General features: G+C 28.4%; 1 protein-coding gene across 1 annotated transcript; it reads right to left on the reverse strand.

Annotated features, from left to right (window-relative positions):
• Nucleotides 1-12,371: 12,371 nt before the first annotated feature.
• BDCG_06869 (C6 transcription factor FacB/Cat8) lies at nt 12,372-16,668 on the reverse strand. Its single transcript, XM_045422626.1, has 5 exons — nt 15,380-16,668; nt 14,987-15,300; nt 14,639-14,919; nt 14,196-14,553; nt 12,372-14,127 (listed from the first exon to the last, which is right to left on the reverse strand). Exons 1-5 carry the CDS (start codon nt 15,879-15,881, stop codon nt 12,898-12,900), a joined length of 2,685 nt encoding a protein of 894 aa, XP_045278225.1. The 5' UTR covers nt 15,882-16,668; the 3' UTR covers nt 12,372-12,897.
• Between the last annotated feature and the right edge of the window lie 6,676 nt (nt 16,669-23,344).

The raw sequence follows: 23,344 nt of genomic DNA on the forward strand, positions 1-23,344 counted from the left end.
ACTTTATATTAATAATACTATTATTATTTATTTAATAAAATTTAAACTATATAAATATTTAAAATTTTATATTTATAATATTTTATATATATTCATAGTTTAATTTGTATAAATACAGGTATATTTTATATATTAATTTAATATCGTCTTTATTAAATAATATTATAATACTTTAAAATATTATTATTATTATTCTTTTACTATACTTATATATAAGCAGAGTTTATAATAAGTTCTTATATAATATTAAATACAGATGAAGTGTTACTTATACAGAAAAAAATACAAATATTAAAATTAAATTACGATAATAAAAACACAGTATTGAGAAAACTTAATAATTTACAAAGCTAGATATTATCACTGCTTTTTATAAGATTTATATCACTGTAATAGATAAGTGACTTATAGTATTTTAAACATAATATAATCTGTTTGAATAAGTAGTCATATCTTTTGAATTAGCTAACACTCTCAGTGTATTTCAGAAGTATATTAACTAAGCACTCTAAGAATTTTTTAATAAGTTTATATCTGTCTATCTCAATGACATTCTCATCTTTACTGATAAGTTCAGAAAACAATATTAAGAATATATATAAAGAGTATTACAATGACTATAAGAAGCACAACTACTGATCTGATAGATATAAATAAGTATAATTTTAAAGTTAAGAGTAGACTGACTGTGTAAGTGTGACTCTGTCTGAGATCAGAATCAGAATTTTTGATAGTTTCATTATTAATTTAACTGATCTTATTACACAGTTTTAACATTAGATAGTAGTCTTATACTGTCTCAGTGAGACTTACTGTCTACTCTTATTATATTTTTCAAATGAGATTATGATTTTCACTTCTCAATTTAAATTATTTTTATTTCTTTAAATAACTTTAAATCTTATTTGAGTATTATCAAAAAGTGTTACTTTTTAAAAAATTAAAAATAGTCTAAAAAAATCTTAAAATATCTAAAAATAGTAACTTTATGCTAAAAATGAGATTAAATGAGATTAAATGAGATCACTTTCTCATTTTTTTCAACTCATGATTTCATTTTGAGATTTGATATATAGTCACTTTACATGTTTTTTTAATGACTAGTCTCAGCGGAATTCACATCAAGAAACGTATGAGATCAGATTAAATGAGATTAAATATGAAATTTATAGTCTCAATAGTTAGTCTAGTCAAGAGTATGAAGTATCTAAATTTCATTATAGAAGCTGATAAGAAAATCTGAATAAATTCTAAGAAAGTCTTTACTATTCTTAAATAAGAAGCTTTACACACTGTGAAAGATATATAAAGCTTTATTGAATTTATCAACTTCTATTAATAATTTATATAAAACTTCTCAGATATTACTAGATCACTTATAGATTTTATTAAGAAGAACTCAGTATTTTAATAATCAGTTAATACTGAAGCTGTATTTATATAAATAAAGAAGATGTTTATTAATACTTCTCTATTAATAATATTAAACTCTGATTGAGAAATAGTTGTTAAAGCTGACTTCTCTAACTATATTACTAGACTGACCGTGTGACCGTGTCTGAGACCAGGACCAGAATTTTTGATAGTCTTATTGTCAATTCGACAGATCCCATTACACGGTTCTAACATTAGATAGTAGTCTCATACTGTCTCAGTGAGACTTACTGTCTACTCTTGTCACATTTTTCAAATAAGATCATGATTTTCACTTCTCAATTTAAATTATTTTTATTGCTTTAAATGACTTTAAATCTCATTTGAGTGTTATCAAAAAGCATTACTTTTTAAAAAATTAAAAATAGTCTAAAAAAAAACTTAAAATGTCTAAAAATAGTAACTTTATGCCAAGAATAAGACTAAATAAGACTAAATGAGATCACTTTCTCATTTTTTTCAAGTCATGATTTCATTTTGAGATCTGATATATAGTCACTTTGCATGTTTATTTAATGATTAGTCTTAGTGAGATTTATGCTAAGAAATGTATGAGATCAGATCAAATAGAATTAAACATGAAATTTATGATTCTAGCAGTCAGTCTATATATTACAGAGAAAGCTATATTACAATATAATAATAAAGATATCTTATAATTACATATCTTTATATCTAAGAAACTGAGTTCTGTTAAATACAATTATGAGATCTATAATAAGAAACTTCTTATAATAGTACACTGTCTAGAAGAATAAGACTTTAAACTTTAAAGTATCTTTAACTTTGAGATAATCACAGATCATAAGAATCTTAAGTATTTTATAATTACTTATAAACTTACTGAATAGCAGATGTCATAATCTGAGCTATTAAGCTGTTTTTATTTAATTATACATTACTGCTTCAGCAGCTAGAACTCAATAACAGATACTCTCTTATAATAAGAGTAAGATATGACTTTTAATATAATAGATATTCACTGAATAAATCAAGAGCACTGACTCTTGAACTTGAAAATACTAGTTAATTGTAATAATATAACTTATAACATTATATTTATCTCTCTAGTTTGAATACTCTCTTCTCTCAAACATACACTGAACGAATTGTGATATATAATAGCTTAAACTAATGAACTTTTTCAAGTACTTACTGAAGCAGTATATCAAGAAGCATTTTAATTTCTCTCAGAACTATGTATAAGAACTAATATCTCAGAATACTTAATTAATAATAATAACACTCTGTGATTCTGTGAATAATACTGAGTTTCTCAGTCTAAACTCTTATACATCTGAATAATATAAGAGATGCATGATTTATATATAAATAACTATTCAGATTATAAATAACTGTATTAAATAATCTCTTAAGAATTCTACTGATCTGAGATATTGAACAGTATCAGATACTTTATTTAAAACTGCAACTATTATTTCTCTATTATCTTATAAAAACATTGCAGAAAAGATTTACTGAAACTACTTAATATCTCTGATAGAATCTGATAAGATGTAGTAATTAACTTCACTATCAATGTCTCTAAGAGTAAAAGTTATAGAAATATTCTGATTATTATTAATTAATTAAGTAAAGATATAATATTAAAATCTTGTTATAAGATAAATACTGAACAGATCACTGAAGCTTTCTTATAAAGCTTATTCTATTGAATATATAACTTGCTGAGATCTACAGTATCTGATCAGAGCTGTTAATTTATTAGCACTTTCTGAATAAGAATCTGTTAAGTTCTTAAGATTAGACTGAGTGTGATCATGTCTGAGACTAGAATCAGATTTTTTGATAGTTTCATTATCAATTCAACTGATTTCATTACACAGTTTTAACATTAAATAGTAGTTTTATATGATCTCAGTGAGACTTACTGTCTACTCTTATTACATTTTTCAAATGAGAAAATGATTTTCACTTCTCAATTTAAATTATTTTTATTGCTTTAAATGACTTTAAATCTTATTTGAGTGTTATCAAAAAGTGTTACTTTTTAAAAAATTAAAAATAGTCTAAAAAAAACCTTAAAATGTCTAAAAATAGTAACTTTATGTTAAGAATGAAACTAAATGAGATCAAATGAGATCACTTTCTCATTTTTTTCAAGTCATGATTTCATTTTAAGATCTGATATATAGTCACTTTGCATGTTTTTTTATGGCTAGTCCCAGCGGGATTCACGCCAAGAAATGTATGAGATCAGATCAAATGAGACTAAATGTGAAATTCATGATTCCGGCGGTCAGTCTACTTAAGATTATATACTATTCATTAATTATCTATCACTTTGAAACTGATAATGTATTGAAATAAATAATTCAAACTATAAAGAACTATCTTTATAAGTTCAGTAATTATTTATAAGATAATTAATATAATCTTCTTCTACATACAGAGATTGTCATCAATGACTGAAATACTATTTCAACAGATATAAGCCTGTTCTTTCTTATATATAATTATCATATGAAAGTGTTAAATCTTCTAGAGATTACACAGTTTATACTGAATCTCTGCAGTTTGATTCAGATCACTGATAACTTTGTAATAAAGCTCTAAGATACTTGTAACTGAGCAGAGATCTTTATAATAAGTATTAAATAAGATTAAGAAGACTAAGTTAATATCTACTGAGATTCTGCTAAGTAATATAAGATAGAAGATCTGATGTGATTAAATCTTAAAAATATATAAATTATGTACTCGTCTCATACACTGAACTATTTAAGCAGAGTATATTAATATATATTACCTCTTTTTAAGCATATTTCACATTTATACTTACTAGTTTTATAATTGTCTGCATAGATTTCGCATTTTGAGTCTCTGAAATAGAAGACTGCAAAGTGTTCATACTTTTAACAGTTAGAGTACTGTGTTTGATATTTGAGATTCACTCTTGTATTTTTGTATTTATGAATAGACTAACTGTGTGACTGTGTGTGAGACTAGAATCAGACTTTTTAATAGTCTTATTATTAATTCAACTGATCTCATTACACAGTTTTAACATTAGATAGTAGTCTGATACTGTCTCAGTGAGACTTACTATCTACTCTTATCACATTTTTCAACTGAAATCATGATTTTCACTTCTCAATTTAAATTATTTTTATTATTTTAAATGACTTTAAATCTCATTTGAGTGTTATCAAAAAGTGTTACTTTTTAAAAAATTAAAAATAGTCTAAAAAAACCTTAAAATGTCTAAAAATAGTAACTTTATACTAAGAATGAAATTAAATAGAATCAAATGAGATTACTTTCTCATTTTTTTCAAGTCATGATTTCATTTTGAGACCTGATATATAGTCACTTTACATGTTTTTTTAATGATTAGTCTCAGCGGAATTCACATCAAGAAATATATGAGATCAAATTAAATGAGATTAAATGTGAAATTCATAGTCTCAGCAGTCAGTCTAGTTATTACTACTATCTTAATACATTATCAGAGATTTATAATATCTTTTATATAAGCTTATTCTACTGTACTGTCACTGACTTATTTTCTTCTTAACTGACTTTCAACTGACAGTTATCAGAGATTATAGAAGAAGATAATAAACTTAAATAAAAGATTAAAGATATTCTTAATAAGAGACTCTGCAGCTGTAACTGATAATATCTTGTAAAATAAGTCTGTTATAATTATCTGATCTGAACTCTGAGCTCTGTATTATCTAAAACAGCAGCTCTTGACTAATGATAACTATGCATAATCTCACTTCTGAAAAGAAGAAGTTAATGTAACAAGCTATATCTGATTATAAGATTATTTCATTATACTTTATAGATTTCTATTAAAAGCTCTGATTCTAGACTGACTATGTGATCATGTCTGAGATCATAATCAAACTTTACAGTTATTATATTATTTAAAAGTATTACTTTTAATCATGATTTGTATTTATTATATTAATCTCAAATTACGTTATTTTAAATATTAAAGATTTTAGATTCACTTTTCAAATAAAAATCTAGTCTCAGATAAAGAATATATTTAAATTCTTAGTTATATATTCATTTTGATCTCATTATTGAGAATAATATTAAATAAGAGTATAAAATTATTTCTCACTTATATAATATTATAATATAAGCGTGTCATGCTTACTCACTCTCTAGTGAGCATGTCACAGTGTACAGAAAATCACATTATATAGAAAATATTTTTAATATCTTCATTCTTCATCTTTAAATAATTATCATTAATTATAATCATGTCTAAATCTTCTAATTACACTGAGAAGCAGTTGCAAAGAGCTGTTAATACATACAAAAGCAATTCAAAATTCAAAATTATGTCTCTGTCACAAGAATTCAAAGTCTTATATATCATCTTGTATGAGAGAATCAATGAGAAGAAATCAAGAACTATGAGAGTTTCACTGAATTTAGCATTGAATGACAGTTAGAAAGAGACAATTAAAATATAAATTCATCAGTTGAATATTAATTTTTGCCTGCTCATCATTGAGTATATCAAAGCTGCTGTGAACCGCATGTTAAAACAGCATTATATAGATTCAGAGACTGCACCTCTCACAGTAAGTAAGATATGAATATATTGATTTATTAAATGCCTATCAGATTACAAATGAGTCAAGTAAAAACTTATAAATTCAAAATAAGTGTCTTATAAGAATATAAGCTTCATTATCAACTGATTTAATTGATATGAAGCTGTTTTCAATTAATATCATTTTTTTCACTGCAATATCTACAACTTTAATGAGATTAAATTTCAAGAAGAAGAAGAACATGAACAGTGAATTATAACTACCTTAGAAGATGTGAAGAATACTCTTACACCTGGTTTGACAAGGCAATTGAATAAGATCTTCAAGAGTCGTATAATTCAGACGGAATTGAACGCGTACTGTAAGAGTGAACTTACAGATCATTATTAAGCAAATAGATGTCAGATTATTAAATTCTCTCACAGACAGATACAAGTAGATAAAGTTCTCACTATTAAGAATGTCAATTACAAGATCACAATCTGTAGAGCAGATGAGATGAAAAAGATATTTAATAAGACTCTTCAATTAATTGAAATTAAATCTATAAAATCTACAGTTACTTAATTATAATAAGATAATTCTATAGAATCTCAATCTACAGTGAATTCTACAGCTTTATATTATAGAAGATAGATGTAATAATAATTATTAATTAATTTTTAAAGATTACTATATTTAAAATATTTTCTTTACAGTGTGATTTTCTGTATACTGTAACACACTTTCTAGAGAGAGTGAGTAATCATGACATAATAAGTACTTATTTATTAAAAATTTAATAGAGAGTATTATCAAATACTATTACTTTTCTAAATATAGATTATAATTTATATAATTTTAATTATAAAAAAAATATAAAATATAAAAAAAAATAAAAAAATAAAAAACAAAATAAAAATAAGAAAAAATTACAATAAAAAAAGAGAAAGAATAAAAAATTAAAAAAAAGAGAAAGAATAAAAAATTAAAAAAAAAAATAAAAAAATAAAAAAAATAAAAAAATCAAGATTGCAGAGCTGCAGTATTCTTAAAATACTTACTTTTCAGAGTTTTTATAATATTTATTATCAACTGTATATCTCTTACAGTGAGAGTAATACAGTTATAATAAGTTATTATCTTAATATTATCTAATAAATAATCAGTATATATCTGTATAAATGTGAATAATTAGAAAATATACAGTTAAAAAGTGTGATCAGAGTGAACTCTGCTGCTACTTAAATAGTATCAAGAATAGAATACTGAAATTAATAATTTCTTTCATTAATTTCATAGATATTATATATAAAGATAATCTTAAGAAATATAAGATTTTCTGACTTCTGATAAAAACAGATCTCATAGAGAGACTTTAATTTCATAATATCAGAGACTGAGTATTATTAAAAAGTATTACTTTTATATAATATAGATATACTTACTATAATAATTCACTCTCTGTGTATGTAACTAAGAGTTGCAGCTTTCTCACACTGCATAGCTCTCTCTGAAATGCTGTCACTGATTTATAACTTATACAGTCTCTTAGTTCAGTATATACTGTATATATACAACTCTGTGTACTGAAGTAGTATTAATTATTACAATCTGATGTGATACTCACTTTTCACAGACTATGTTTCATTTAATTGAAGAGAGAAGAGAGAGACATAACTACTATTTTATTTAAGAAGAAGATGAATAATTGAATTTATAGAAGATAATTTATTTTCTTCTGTATTTAAAATTCAATTAATTTATACTTTTCAATTTAAGAGTTTCTGAGAGTGTTTTAATAGTTTTTATATTAGCTTGAAATTAGTAATTGATGAAAGAAGAGAAAAGAGAGAAGAAAGAAATGAGAATAACTTATCTTTATATTATAAAAACAGAGAATTACTGTAATTATTTTCTTTAGTAATAAAGATCTGTTTTCTTCATATATCTCTGATATAGATTATATAATAACTGTATACAAAGAATACTAATAGTGTATGTATTAAATAAAGAAAATATTACTATATAATACTATAGCTGTTTCTGTACATCTTTGAAAGCTATTAATATTTTCTTTAAGTCTCTTTATATTTGATAAGTTAATAATATATTTCAATACACTCTCTTTTAATACTTATTAAAATCAATTATATTATCTCTCTTTAAATATTCTGTGATTCTGTGTATTATCAAGACGCATGAGTGCTGTCACAGATTGAAGAATGAGAAGAAGAAGATATTTAAGTAAGAGAAAACAGATTATAAGACATATTATAATATCTTAAAGAGACTCTGTAAGAGAGTAGAATAGTAATAATTTTAAGTAATACTTCTGATAAATTTAAACTAAACTAAGTATAGAAATAATACAGATAGCACTGTATATAAGAAAATGAAACAGAAGAGACTAAAGAGTTTTATATAATAGTAGTAAGACTAGAAGAAGTTCTGAGAATTGTTTAAAATTAAGATGAAGAAAGAGAGAGAGAAGAATAGTATTACTATAAATAAGTAATAATAGAAGAAGATTAAGAGAGTGTTAAAGTAAGAGATAAAGAAGTTAAAATTGATAAGTTTTTTATTTATTAAGAAATAATGATTTTTAATAACACTTCTGTTCTCTAATTGATTAGCAGAAGCTGATAGAGAAGAAGGGAATTCAGATTATATTCAGATCTTAAATATACTTTATAATTCAGAATATTAAGAAGATAGCTCTACTCTCTAAGTATATTAATCTACTTTGTACTGAGATGAATCTCAAGACAGCAGATAAGAAAATGCAGGATTTTAAAACACAGATTAATCTAACTAAGAGAAAGTAGCAGAAACTCTTTTCTAAGAAGACAGTGAAGAGAGATTTTAAGATGATTATTATCTCAGATAAGAAGAAGAAGAAGAAGAATGAGAATAAGAAGTAAATTATAAAGAATGATAAAAAGAATAAGAAAGAGCAGAAAGATAATAAGTAGAAAAAGATTTTTTCTTTTCTATATTAATTAGTTATAGACTTGATAGCTGTTAAATAATAATTGAAATTAATTTTAAGTTTTGAAAAATTATTGTGCAAGTTGTAATTAATATCAGAAATAATATATATATATATATTTAACTATTATAATTCACAAATCACTATAATGTATAAGTATCAATATTTTTTCAGTATTGATATTTATAATATTAATATATTTTTACTAATATTATCTAATAATGTAATTTGATAATACTCTCTTTTACAATATTAATACATTTCAAGAAATATAACAGAGATTAATCAAGATTATTTATTTACTTTTATACATTGATAATATTCAATCTGAGTTAGTACTAAAATTATAACTAAGTTAAGAAAGAAGATTATTTTCTCTTATAATAATTCTTCTTATACATATCAGTGATTAGTTATTGAAAATAAATTATTATCTTTTTTAAATTATTATTATATCTTCTGAATTAACTTCTTTTACTTCTTTTACTTCTACTAAAGATTCATAAACTCTTTAAGAAATTACTGTGAATTACAAAGTCTATATTATTTACAATTTAACACAAAATACTCTCTTTTAATTATAGTGAATAATCACTTTATTCTTCATATCTAATTTCAGATCATGAAATTTATGAAAAACTCAATATAAATACTGAGATAAACTATGAAATAATTATTAATATATTATATTATAGATTACTGAAGAGTTATCTCTCTACTATAATCACTATAACTTCATTCAGAAATATTTATTATAAACTGATTATAACTTAGAAGAAATTTTCTAATATCTGAAGTTATCAGAATGTAGATAATAAAAGATAAATAATCAGAAAATTATTACTGAGTTAATAAGTTACTCTATCAGATAATAATTTTTAGTAATACTAACTTTCTAATTTGAAGAAAATTATGTAAAAATAATTATATATCAGTACTCTAATTTCATAACTCTTATCTAATAACTTTTATAAATAATTACTTAATATATATATATATCTGAATCTTTCTCTTTAATTAATTGAAAACTCTGAATTCTGAACATATTTTCAAATACTTACTTCAAATCTTCATATTTCATATTAATTCTGTCTTTAGTTTAATCTTGAGATATACTATAAAGTTAATATACAATATTTAGAATCAGAGTTGAAGAATCATTGAAGAGTGTCTCTCATAGTAAATGTATAAACTAGTATAAATAATCTTACATTTATGAGAGTTATATGTTATTATATTGATAAGAACTGAACTTATTAAGATATATTAATTAGATTTGAATCATTGATCAATAGTCATACTGAGAATTATATAACAGAGATATTAATAACTGTGATTAAAAATAACTATTAAGATATTAGTCTCAGTCTTCTTATAATTATAACTGATAATACTGTGAATAACTACACTATAATAAAGAGCTTAAAGTAAAAATTAACTTTGTATTTCTAAAATAATAAATAAGATTATATTCTCTATATTACTTATATAATTTAACTTGTAATATAAACACTGATAAAAAATCTTAATATTAAGATAATAAATAATAAAATGACTGATTCTTGAGATGAGAATGAGATAAAAGTAATTACTTATAACTTTTATATTTACTTTGTAAAAGATAATATTTTTTAATAATACTTTTTAATATTGTTTTTTACTAATACTTTTTAATAATACTACTATTAATTTTGAATAGATGAACTAATAATTTAAATATTATAAATTTGAAATATTATTAATATAATTTATATCTTCTCTAAATAATAATAATAATTTCATAATATTTAATAAATAAATAAATCAATCATATCACTGAATATAATACAGAATATTAGAATATAATAAAGTTTAATATATAAAATAACTATTTAAACTCTTTGATTGTATCAGATAATTAATTATTAAGTGTAATACTTCAATCAGAAAAAGATTTAAATATTGAAACTTTCTGATATAAAGTATACTTAGTTAAAATATATGATTGATTTACTGTTTCAGTTTTATAAAATAATAAAGATAGTCTTAATCACTTATATATCAATACTGCAGTCAGTCTGATAAGTATATAACAGTTTATTTACTTATCTTAAGAAATAGTTAAATTACTTAAAAAGAAATTTAGTCTGAGATAATATTATAGTGCAGACTATTATTACTATAAGAAATAAACTGATATATTACTACAATAAAACTGAATAATCTTTTTCAAAGTACTATACTATAGCAGCTCTACTAGATCTCTTCTATTAAGTTAATATCTACACTTCTCAAGATTAAATAGAGAAGAAATAAGACTTATATATCAGATTAAATTAGTCTGAGACTATTATAATATTAACTATCAGAGATTTGAATAAGTAAATATTTAAAATGTGAAGATAGTGAAATATAATTCTCTAGTAAGTAATAATCTTTGATAATACTTTATATTATATAGAACTATAATACTAACTTTTAAATAGAACTTATATATACTAATTACAACTGACAATCAGATAAAACTATATACTTATAAAACAGAATTTAATCACTATCTTCAAGATAATCTGATGAATTTATATATTAAATCAATTCTAGAGGTATAAAAAATTGTTAAGAGTATATATTCAACTGTTATACTGATAATATATAATACTCTAACAATTTCATTGACAGAGATGAGAATGAAGTAAAAGTTCAACTCAAGCTGAGATATTTATTACTATTACTGAGAACAAGTATAAGAAGAAATAATTAAGAAACTCATAATTATAAAATATAAAATTATCAGATAGTTTAATATCTCTGATTACAGTATATCAGAGAAGTATAGTTTTCATAAGAAAGTAAAGAATAAACTTGTATAAGAATATATTTAGTTATTTTATAAGTATTATTAATAATTATTACTAAATTCTGATTATATAAGTAATTACTAAATAAACTGAATAAGATTGATTTTAATCTTCAGTCTCAGTCTTATTCTGATTTTAAAAGAATGATTATCTTTTATAGTTTATTCTGAGAAATTACTCTTATTTCACAGTTCTTGAATTAAATCTGATTATTTTTCATATCATTTCTCTCAGAAATGATTTATTTTCAGATTTTTTTGAGACTTGATTCTGATGAGACTCATGCTAAGAAATGTATGAGATCAGATTAAATGAGACTAAATATGAAATTCATGATTCTGCCAGCCAGTCTATTTACACTTAATAATAAAGCAAATATTAAATAAAAATATTTAATGTTATTTATATACTAGAAAAATACAGTAAATAATATAAGTTATATTTTTAACTTCTGTTGAATTGTAAAAATAATAATATAAATTAATATACTAAGTTATTAATTATAACATTCTTTTCAGTACATACTTTCATTTTATATAATACAATTTCTGATAAAAATTAAAAAGTGATTTTGAATTAATTCACTACCTAGAAATGAGTCAAATGACTGTTATTATTTTAGTATTAAACATAATTTTTCATACTCTTATTTATCTAGAATTTTATAAGTTAGATTGAAAAGAGTTAAAATAAGTATGTAAACACAATCACATCATATACTTCAAAAAGAAAAAGAAATAACGTATAGATAAAGAAATAAGAGTCACATATAACAAATTATTCCCATATTTTTCTTGCTAGAGAGAGTTCATGAGTGGTAAAGACAATACAACAGAGCAAATGTGTAATTAATCCGTCAACAGCCCAGTAGCAAGCAGCACAAGAAAACAGATAAAACGCCCAAACCCGGAGGGAAAAATGGAATCAGATCGAAATCGATATAAAAGAAAAAATTTGTTACCAATACGCCAGCCTACCCGTATGTACATGTACTAAAGGATATCAGGAACTCCGCGCACCCAAAGGATAAAAAACCACTGAAAAGCGACTACCGATACAAATAATATTAGGCATTGGGTATATTCATTTGTTATATCATTTTTAAAAATCTTGCTCACGCAGGCTGGCGTAAAGCCCAGGTATCAATGATACCTCCAAAGTCCGATGCATTGTCCAGCTGCTCGATGTTATGCGGTATTATGATACCGTCAAGTCCGTCCGAGGCTGATGGGTGTTGTGGCGGCAGCGCTTGCTGTTGCTGCTGCTGCGCATGCGTATGTGTAAGCGTCTCGCAATGTTTACCACTTATCGCTGGCGGCGGCAGTTCGTCAACGGTTCCGATGCTATCTTCCGAAAAACTTAGCACGCTGTGTCTGGTATTCAGATCGCTACTTGTACAGGAGGACCACTCATCCGGAGACCAGCCGTGCAGATCCTGCGAGGGGGGCTGAGTGGACATTCGTGACGGGTGCGGTTGATTTGGTGCGTACTGGAATGGGGGCGTGATCTGGGCGAAGGGACCGGCGCTGACGTCCCCACATTCCCCTCTACCATATATCCCATTGAATATGTTTGCGTGTCCGTTATCCACGCCGCCAAGAACGTGCTCCCAATCAGACACACTAAATTCACCCCCAGCAGCGTTGGTGGTTGTTGCTTTCAACCCAACCTTCTGGTCGCCGAGAGGGAGGTAGTCCAAGTTCAGGTAGTCCGAAGGCAGCTCACCCGAGGAACGGGGAGTTATCGCCGTTAGCTCTGGGTTCGCGGATGAGGCGATGCTGAGGGAGCTGGAGGACCTGACACTGCGCTGGCATAGCTCTGGGCTTGAAATGGATGTCGAATTGGAATTGGAGACAGGTGTGCTCATGCTAAGCGACTGACGGGATTCTAGCAACTGGGATTTTCTCGGTGATTTAGCCTTTGGCGAAGGGGCAGGCATATCCGCGTTTGAATGATGATGGTATTCTGGCTTGACGCGCTTAACTTCATCAGTTGGAGAAACAAGGTTCAAGATGTTGCTGAATTCACTAGCGGCTTCTGTAGCTTCGTTTTCGAGTAGAGACAGGGAGGACGAAAGGAGCTTTTGTCCTTCTTTCACGAGTTTGCAGTCACGACCCAGATCCATGTTCTGCCACAGCACTCCCAGGCTAGAGACAAAAATAAGTTCCCTTCTGTTAACAGCAAGCGAAAGACTCATTCTCCTCTCATCTAGGAGTTGCAGAATTTGAATTATATGCTTCCCCGAGTCAACCAACGCAAGCAGGGAAGGGGAGGCATTGTTTTGCGCAGCAAAGCAAACTGCCGGTCGTCGGATGAGCGTCCGAATGAAGTAGTACGTTAAAGACTGGCGGAGAGGGTTAGAAACAGGCCCCGTAACGGACAAGAAGGATTTCACTAGACTTCAAAACTTACGAGAAGAGGTGACCGGCTTCCGGTGACGCTACTGCTGGGTTTATCCTGCGTAAACTCAAGTCGAAGATGCGGCGGAAGATTCTTCTGCCACCCATCAAGTTCCTCTGCCAGAGAATGAATCGTAGACAACGAAACATCATAACCAGCCGGCGAAGGGTACAGCTGGGCAAGAACCTTGGTTAAAATCCGTGCCGCAGCAAAAAGGGCTAAGGCACTTGAAACTCGCGTTGATTCGCCAGCTAGCGTTGGGACGAATCCTGCATCCGTAATGTTTTCATCATCAATATCGACCGGGTACTCCGCACAGACATCTGATTCCGCTAACAACACAGGCAATCCCGTCAGCGCAGCGGCAAAACTAAGATAAAATGTTAGCAAAAGTAAGCACCACACGTGAACAAGCTCAGTACATAGAGATCCTTCTGAAATAAGAGGGAACTTACCGGTCAAGAACATATTGACACCAGAACACTTTCTTCCGCATTTCACTGGCGAGCGGATTAAATGAAAACCTCCTCTGGCTTTGATGGAGACCAAGTTGATGGCACAACCCCACAGCAAGGCCGCGATAGCGTAGCAGGCTTTTGTAATCAGCCTTGACGGTGTAGTAAATCTGCGCCAAAACGTAGCATTGGAGGGCTGGCAGAGAAATGTCATCTGCTAGAGCATCAATCTTGGGCAGCCAATTTTGCTCGAAGAGCGCTGGATCCTGGGGGATACGGGCCTAATTAGGAGGGCTATTTAGCAAATGGCTCAAAAATATAAAAATGGGGATATGTCCAGTTTCATACAGTAGAGGAGATGGCAGATATTCCAAAAATCAGGTTCAGCTGTACAATGTAGTATTTATCGTCCTCGAATTCCCCAGGATCGTTTGTATACTGGCTGTATACTTTCAGGAGGGTAGGTCTATGGATGACAGGATATAGCGGTGCCCATTCTTGGAAGAAAATGTTGATAAGCTGGTCCGATACCAGCCTCGGGGGACTTTTGGGGTTGACATCCTGATGCCGCCAAATTGGTATTGAGGGTGGACCGAGCAACACGTCGGCTGAGAAGCCCGAAGCTGATCTGCCGCTCATCTCCATTTTTTTGGCAAATGCATCTGTGGAAATATACAGTGTCAGTATGCGGAAGAATATTACAGGAGCACTAGGAGTCAAGGATATCTGGAGGGCCATTACCTATAAACGCCCTTGTACTCGAAGGGCCAGTAAAGGGGGCATCTCTCGTAGGTTTTCTTAGCAGCGAGCATGAATGTTGAACGCGGATCATATCCTCTCTTTTTTCAGAGATAGAAGATTCGGACGACTTGTCGCCTGGCGAAGATCCCGGATCATTCGAGCCATACGACGGACTCTTGCGCGCGGAGGAAAACGACTGCAGGCGTGACAAGACATCTATTTTCTCGTCTTTCTCATCTAGCAGCCCCTTGAGCTCTCGAACCTCTGCCTCTAACGAACGAACCCTGTCCTCTAGGGACTCGGTATAACCTCGAGGAAAGGCACGTCTGCTTAGCTTGTCGCTAGTCTTGCATTCGAAGCCGACGTGGGCGCATTGCGAACAACACGGACGGATTCCGTCACAACGGATCTTCTTGCTCCGACACCGGTCACAAGCCTGGGCAACACGACTCTGCGAGCTGTTGCCCACCTTGATCACCTTCATTGGGAGTATGCCGGGCATGATAGCGGATTCTCGGGGGTGATTGCATATAAAACAATGCTTCCGGGAACTCTTCCCCCAACAGGAGTATTCCCAGTATAAAACAAGCTAAGCCTCCGTCTTGTTTATTTCTATTTCTTTTTTTCCTTTCTATACCCTATATTATACTGGTCCTGAATTTCTTATACCTCCTCTTGTTTTCTTTCTTCCTCTTCCCTTCCTGTGTTCTGCTTAACCCTCCCAGTCGGCCCTTTCAACGTCTTTCACGTCAGCACTATAGCAGAAACGAAGTTTTAAAGTGGATAAGTGTTGTCACTCCCCCCACGCCCAGATGTTACTGAAGGGAAGCAAGCGCAAGCAAGGCTAGCAATGAAAGGACGGGTGGAGTCCGATGACAGCGGTGAAACGCTCTGAGGAGGTGAGTCGATAGATAGATAGGCCCAAGGTCAAGCGATGGGGGCTGGGGCAGAGATAAGTAGGTTCAGGGCGGCGACTGAAGCCCCAATGGACCCGGGGCAGCAAGAGACCTCGTACCTTGGGTAACGAGCGTTCAAAAAAAAATAGTTGCGGGAGGGTAAAATCGAGACGGGATTGTTCCGCAGTGAAGCGGAAGGAAGGAATCTGGAGAGTTCAACACGGGGACCCAGCACCAGAGGAATCTAAGGAGTGAGCGTGGGAAGGGTAAATAGTATAGAGAGCGCTGTGCTGGTTGGTGGTTAAGATAGACAATAATACATACATAACAGGATCGCGAAGACAGATGGCGCAGGTCTGGTCTGGGACTCTTTGACGCCAAGGCCCGGACAAATGGAAATAGTTCGGCGCCTTGTTAGGGTTAAGTGTCCCACCGGTGAAGAGCTAATTAGACCTAGTGTGGCTGGGGAGTCGGTACGGTTTAGTGGGCTTAGTTGGAACGTCTTGCAGTGATTTGGCCCGTTAAAAGGCTTAAACCAAAAGAGGCTAGACCCTTAAGTTTAGACTAAGGTCAGGCCTTAACCTACCATTCCAGTGCGAGGTGTGGTAGCTGAGTGGTTGGGGAAGTGCGCTAGTTTGTCCCACGAAACTGACGGCGATCCCGAGTAACCCCGTGAACCTTACACCCAGCGAATGACTGGGGAAATAGTGGACACAGTCATGAGAATCACCTGACTCAAATCACTAACTCAATCTGACATAACACCTCTAATAACTGATGACTCATTTTCCTCACAACTTATAATGACTATATATTGCTACAATAATCAGTAAAGTCTTAACTAGTGAAAAGAATTTTACATATATATATTTATGAAAAAAATGATTACTCACTTAACCTAGTAATAATGAAATTAAATAAATAATTTTAAAGTATTAAAAGATAAAAATCAGATAATACTGAAATATAATTAAAAAACTATTAATTATACTGCTACTTACTTACTCATCTATAGTAAGTAAGTTATATTATATTAAAATAATAAAAACACTGAAATAATAAAAATCTTGTAAATTCTTAATCTTTATTTTTATTAATAAATTAATAATTATTACAATATTAAAGAAAAATGAAAATATTTTTTTATAAAAATTTGATATTTTCTATTAACATCTCTAAGTATATATCAATAAAAGAAATTTAAATACTGTTAAAATATTAGTTAATAAAAGATTAAATAAAAGTTAGAAAAATATAATTAAATAATAAATTAAGCTATTAAATAGAAAAATTACTCTTTTATAATTAAATATATTTAACATTTCATGAATTCAATTCTGAAATATTATTATACAGATTTTACTATCTCTTTTTTAAAAGTTAGTAAAATATAAATACACAAACTTATTGAATACTTATTTAAATATAAGAAAATAAAGTAAAAATTAATAAATTTAAAAGTTACTAGTTAAAAATATTAAATATATTAAAATCTGATTTAACTGTTTTTAAATTTTATTCAAGCAGTATAGATTTCACATCTGTTATGTTTATAACTAGACTGACTGTGTGATCATATTTAAGATCAGAATCAGAATATTTAATAATCTTATTATTAATTTAACTGATTTTATTACACAGTTTTAAGATTAGATAGTAGTCTTATACTATTTCAGTATGACTTACTATCTACTCTTATTACATTTTTCAAATGAAATTATAATATTCACTTCTTAATTTCAACTATTTTTTATTACTTTAAATGACTTTAAATCTTATTTAATTGTTATCAAAAAGCATTACTTTTTAAAAAATTAAAAATAGTCTAAAAAAAACCTTAAAATGTCTAAAAATAGTAACTTTATGTCAAAAATGAAACTAAATGAGATTAAATGAAATCACTTTCTTATTTTTTCTAAGTTATAGTCTTATTTTAAGATCTGATATATAGTTACTTTGCATGTTTTTTTAATGATTAGTCTCAGCAGAATTCATATTAAGAAATGTATAAGATTAAATTAAATAAGATTAAATGTGAAATTCATAATTCTGACAGTCAGTCTATTTACAACTTCAATAAAATTAAATTTTGAAATGAATAAAAAAGAGAAGAATGAGTTATAACTGTTTTTATAAAAATTAATTTCTTTATTTCTTTATCTTTGTAATATGATGAAACTGAAGTAGTAGCTAATTAGTAGAGTTATATAGATAGTTATCTAGAGAAGCTGTATAAGTAAGCTTAATTATTTTACTTAAATAGTGCGCTCATGAGCTACAGAGTTATTATGAGAATATTATAAATATAATACTTAACATTAGACTGGCCGCCGGGACCATGAATTTCACATTTGATCTCATTTAGTCTGGTCTCATACATTTCTTGGCGTGAATCCCGCTGGGACTGACTATCAAAAAAACAGATAAAGTGACTATATATCAGATCTTAAAATGAAACCATGACTTGAAAAAAATGAGAAAGTGGTCTCATTTGATCTCATTTAGTTCCATTCTTGGCATAAAGTTACTATTTTTAGACATTTTAAGGTTTTTTTTAGACTATTTTTAATTTTTTAAAAAGTAACACTTTTTGATAATGCTCAAATGAGATTTAAAGTCATTTAAAGCAATAAAAATAATTTAAATTGAGAAGTGAAAATCATGATCTTATTTGGAAAATGTGATAAGAGTAGACAGTAAGTCTCACTGAGACAGTATGAGACTACTATCTAATGTTAAAACTGTGTAATGGGATCAGTCGAATTGATAATAAGACTATCAAAAAATCTGGTCCTGGTCTCAGACACGGTCACACGGTCAGTCTAAACTAAGAAAATTGTATGAGAATTACAGTAACTCATGTATATATTATCAGTGAAAAAAAATAAATTACTAACTTCTTTAATAAGAAGTCAGCATTTAGATATTCTATATAGATAATGAGTAATCACTCTTCTTTTATTCTATAAGTAAGAATAGCTGAAGTAATATCACAACAGCATCTTATTTATATATAAGAAGTAATCTGCTGATTTTATATAGAAGTGAGATTCTTAGACTGACTGCTGAGATCATGAATTTCACATTTAATCTCATTTGATCTGATCTCATACATTTCTTAGCGTGAATCCCGCTGAGACTGACTATCAAAAAAACATGTAAAGTGACTATATATCAGATCTTAAAATGAAATCATGACTTGAAAAAAATAAGAAAGTGATCTCATTTGATCTCATTTAGTTTCATTCTTGACATAAAGTTACTATTTTTAGACCTTTTAAGGTTTTTTTTAGACTATTTTTAATTTTTTAAAAAAGTAACACTTTTTGATAACACTTAAATGAGATTTAAAGTCATTTAAAGCAATAAAAATAATTTAAATTGAGAAGTGAAAATCATGATCTTGTTTGAAAAATGTGATAAGAGTAGACAGTAAGTTTCACTGAGACAGTATGAGACTACTATCTAATGTTAAAACTGTGTAATGAGATCAGTCGAATTGGTAATGAGACTATTAAAAAATCTGGTCCTGGTTTCAGACACGGTCGCACGGTCAGTCTAGAGATTCTTATATTTATTAATTAAATTATTTTATATTACATTTAAGTGATGTTATAAAGTGATTGAAAATCAGTTCAGATATTTGCAGAATGAATAAAATCATTTACAGCAAAGTAATAATTTATATAAAGCTGCTACAGAGTCTTAATATAGTCAAAGATGTGATAATACTCTTCTCTTTAAAAGCATAGTCTTAATACTCTTAATATTACTGAATTAGAAATTATCTTTGTTATATAATAACAGTTGTTAACTGATTTAACAGTATATATTATTATTATTATTATTATTATTCTTCAATTATAGATGTATGCAGTTAGAGACTATGACATCTATCTGAGAATCTTTAGATCTCAGGGTTTTTCCTATATATATAGAGTCAACTATTATACACTTATCAATTTCAGATATGCAAAATCAGAAAATTCCAGCTCAGAATATAAAAACTGTTTACAAATTACAGTATTTCAACACCTTTTGATACTTTGAAATCATTTGAAAATATCATGACAAAGGAAAAGAGAACATAGTCTTAAAGATAGACACATTAAATAGATAGATAGAAAAGAACAGAAAGAAACAAGTACAGTAAAGAGAGACTATAATAAAATAAAATTATTAAAAGATAGTACATAGCTGTTTTAACAGACTATATCTAATGAATTTCCATCTCTTCATATTCAGATACTTCTGAATTCAGTCATTTTCTTATAGCTGCTTTAGTTTCTGATAGAAAGTCTATTAAGTATTTAATTCCTGTCTCTGTTGAGAATAAGAATCTCATATTTAATTGATTTAAATCATATTTCTTCTTTAATCTGACTCTGATACTATTGTATAATGCACAATGCATTACAATGTACTCAGGATTTTCATTCACATGGCAGAATAAGTACTCTGTTGAATCAAATCTATCATTAAATCTTTGTATATAGAATTTGAAATAATCATGTTCTAGTTTCAGCTAAATTATAGATGAGAATATTTTCTTTTTACATTTAATTGAACAAGATTTTCACTTTGATTTTATCTCAAATCTTGAATAATGTATACTCTTCTTTTGTTTCTGCTAGCTTTCATTTCACTTATTTAAACAAGATTCTTTTATCTTTCTCTTTATGAAAGATCAGGACACTGTTTTTTGAATAGATCTGCTTAATTCTGAACTCTTTTTTACAGCTGAATCAGCCAATTCATTGCCATGAATATTCATATGAGCAGGAATTCAATGCAGATGAATTATCAGTTTTAATATTCTTCTTTTTTAAATTTTCAAAACTGAGTTTAAAATCAGTTCAAGATTCATTTGATCATTATAAATCTGACTATTTCTAAGTCTTTTTAAAGCAGCTTGACTATCAGAGAATATTCATGTCTCTTTCAAATTATTTCCTCTTTTATAAGATTTTATTTCAATGAGTTTGAAAGCTTTCACTTTTACAAATAGTTCACCATCAAAGACTTCAGATTCACAGCCTAAATTTCAGAAATCTGAGATAAAATTAATATTATCTTCAGTATAAGCAATGTCTGTGTCTAATCTATTCAAATTCTCATTTTTTGAGCCATCTGAGTAAATCAGAATAGAGTCTTTTATATTAATTGTAGAGATCTTCTTCAAATACTGTTCATATTCTCTCTCTTTAGATAGTTCACTTATTTGTAAGTCTATGAGAGATTTCAGCTTTTCTCTTCAGAGAGATATCTTCTCATGATCAATTTTCTCAACATTTAATGAAGAAAATTAATTCTTAATAAGTGAATATAGTCTATACAGTTGAGAGAGCATTTTCTTTAAAGTATTATTCTCATTTTAATTAAGAAATCTATTTCAATCCAGTTCATTTCCTGAGTTAACTGATGAAAATGAAGAAGAGACTCTTTCTCTGATTATATGATTTAAGCTCATCTTCATGACTCTCAGAGCATAGTTTATACAGACTCTTTCAAATTGAATAGCAGAAGATGAAATTGAAGCTTTAATTTTCATTGCTTTAATAGAAGATGACTTGAATGCTTTCAGAATTCTTCTCAAAGCTCTGTTTTATAGACTTTGAAAGAGTTCAGTGAAGTTATCTTGATTGTTTCATTAAACTTGAACTTCATAATCAGTTACTGAGGTAATACAGGCTATGTATAACTGTCTCATAGTCTGAAAGAATAGACCTCTCTCAGTATTTGATAGTCTGATTATACTATTCAGTAGTCTCTCTGTCTTGATGATTCTTTGTTGAATATGATATTTAAAATTCAACTTGAAGTTTAACCATACTCCTAGTCATTTGACATTCAAACTGGGTTTAATCTCTTTATTCAAAAGAGTTAAACTTAGTTCTTTCTCATTAAACCTGGAAAAAAAGTGAATTAGCTCAGTTTTATTCATATCAAATTGAATTAGATTAATATCTGCTCTAACAAAGATTTTCTTTACTGCTTTCTCAATTACTTCTAAATTCTCTTTGATTATCTTTGAACTGTAGAGTAGATCAATATCATCTACATAACTTGAAGATCTCACTATTTTCATCTCTCTATTCTTGAATAGATATGCAGTGTATATTGCAAATAAAACAGGTGAGATTGAAGATTCTTGTGATACTTCTATTTTTATCTCAGTTTTATCTTGTTTTCTTTCATCAAAGAATAGTTGTATAATTCTTTTAAATATGAAACAATTGACTCATTTTATTAGAGAAAGTGACAGTTTTAACATCTTCAAAGTTTGAATTATCTTAGACTTTGAAACATGATTAAATGCATCTTTTATATCAATAAAAACTGCAGTTGAGACCAGGTCTTTATACTTTGCTACTTGAACATCATGAATAACTGAGAGAACAGTATCAATTGCAGAATATTGTTTTCTATCTCTCATTTGTTCATTAAATAGAGAAGAATCACTAATAGAGCTTATAAAAGATAATCTAGTAGCTATTATCTTTTCTAGAATTTTTTTCAAACAGTTCAACAGAGATATTACTCTATATGACTTAGAAATTGAAGCTTTTCTATTAGGTTTTGCAAGAATTACTTCAGTAGCTTCTCTCCAGCATTCAGAATGACAATCATTTTTTAAGAGCTGTAAAAAGAGCTCAAAATATTCATTCTTCAAGTAGAAATATGTGTTTTGAATAATTAAGTGATTAATTGAATCAGGCCCTGCAGCAGTTTTAATTGAACTTGAGAATATTGCTGACTCTAGTTCATCATATGTTAGCTCAGGCCATTCCCAGTTATTTTTATCAATATATTCATGAAATGACATATTCTTCTCTTCTAAATGTGATGAGTTTTGAAAGAGAATTCTCATAAAAGCTTGACATTTTTTCTTAAAAGAGTTTGCTGTATATAATTCATTCTGAAATTTATATTCTAAGGTTGAAAGCTTTGCTACACTTCTTGTTTTAGTATAGTTGAAGGCTTTAAAAACTTCTTTTCCTTGTACTTATTCAAGAAATTTATTCCAGCAATCTGTTTTGACTTTTTTAATATCTGAAAAATATTCATT

The sequence above is a fragment of the Blastomyces dermatitidis genome (assembly GCF_000003525.1).
Source record: "Blastomyces dermatitidis ER-3 genomic scaffold supercont1.7, whole genome shotgun sequence".
Lineage (NCBI taxonomy): Eukaryota > Fungi > Ascomycota > Eurotiomycetes > Onygenales > Ajellomycetaceae > Blastomyces > Blastomyces dermatitidis.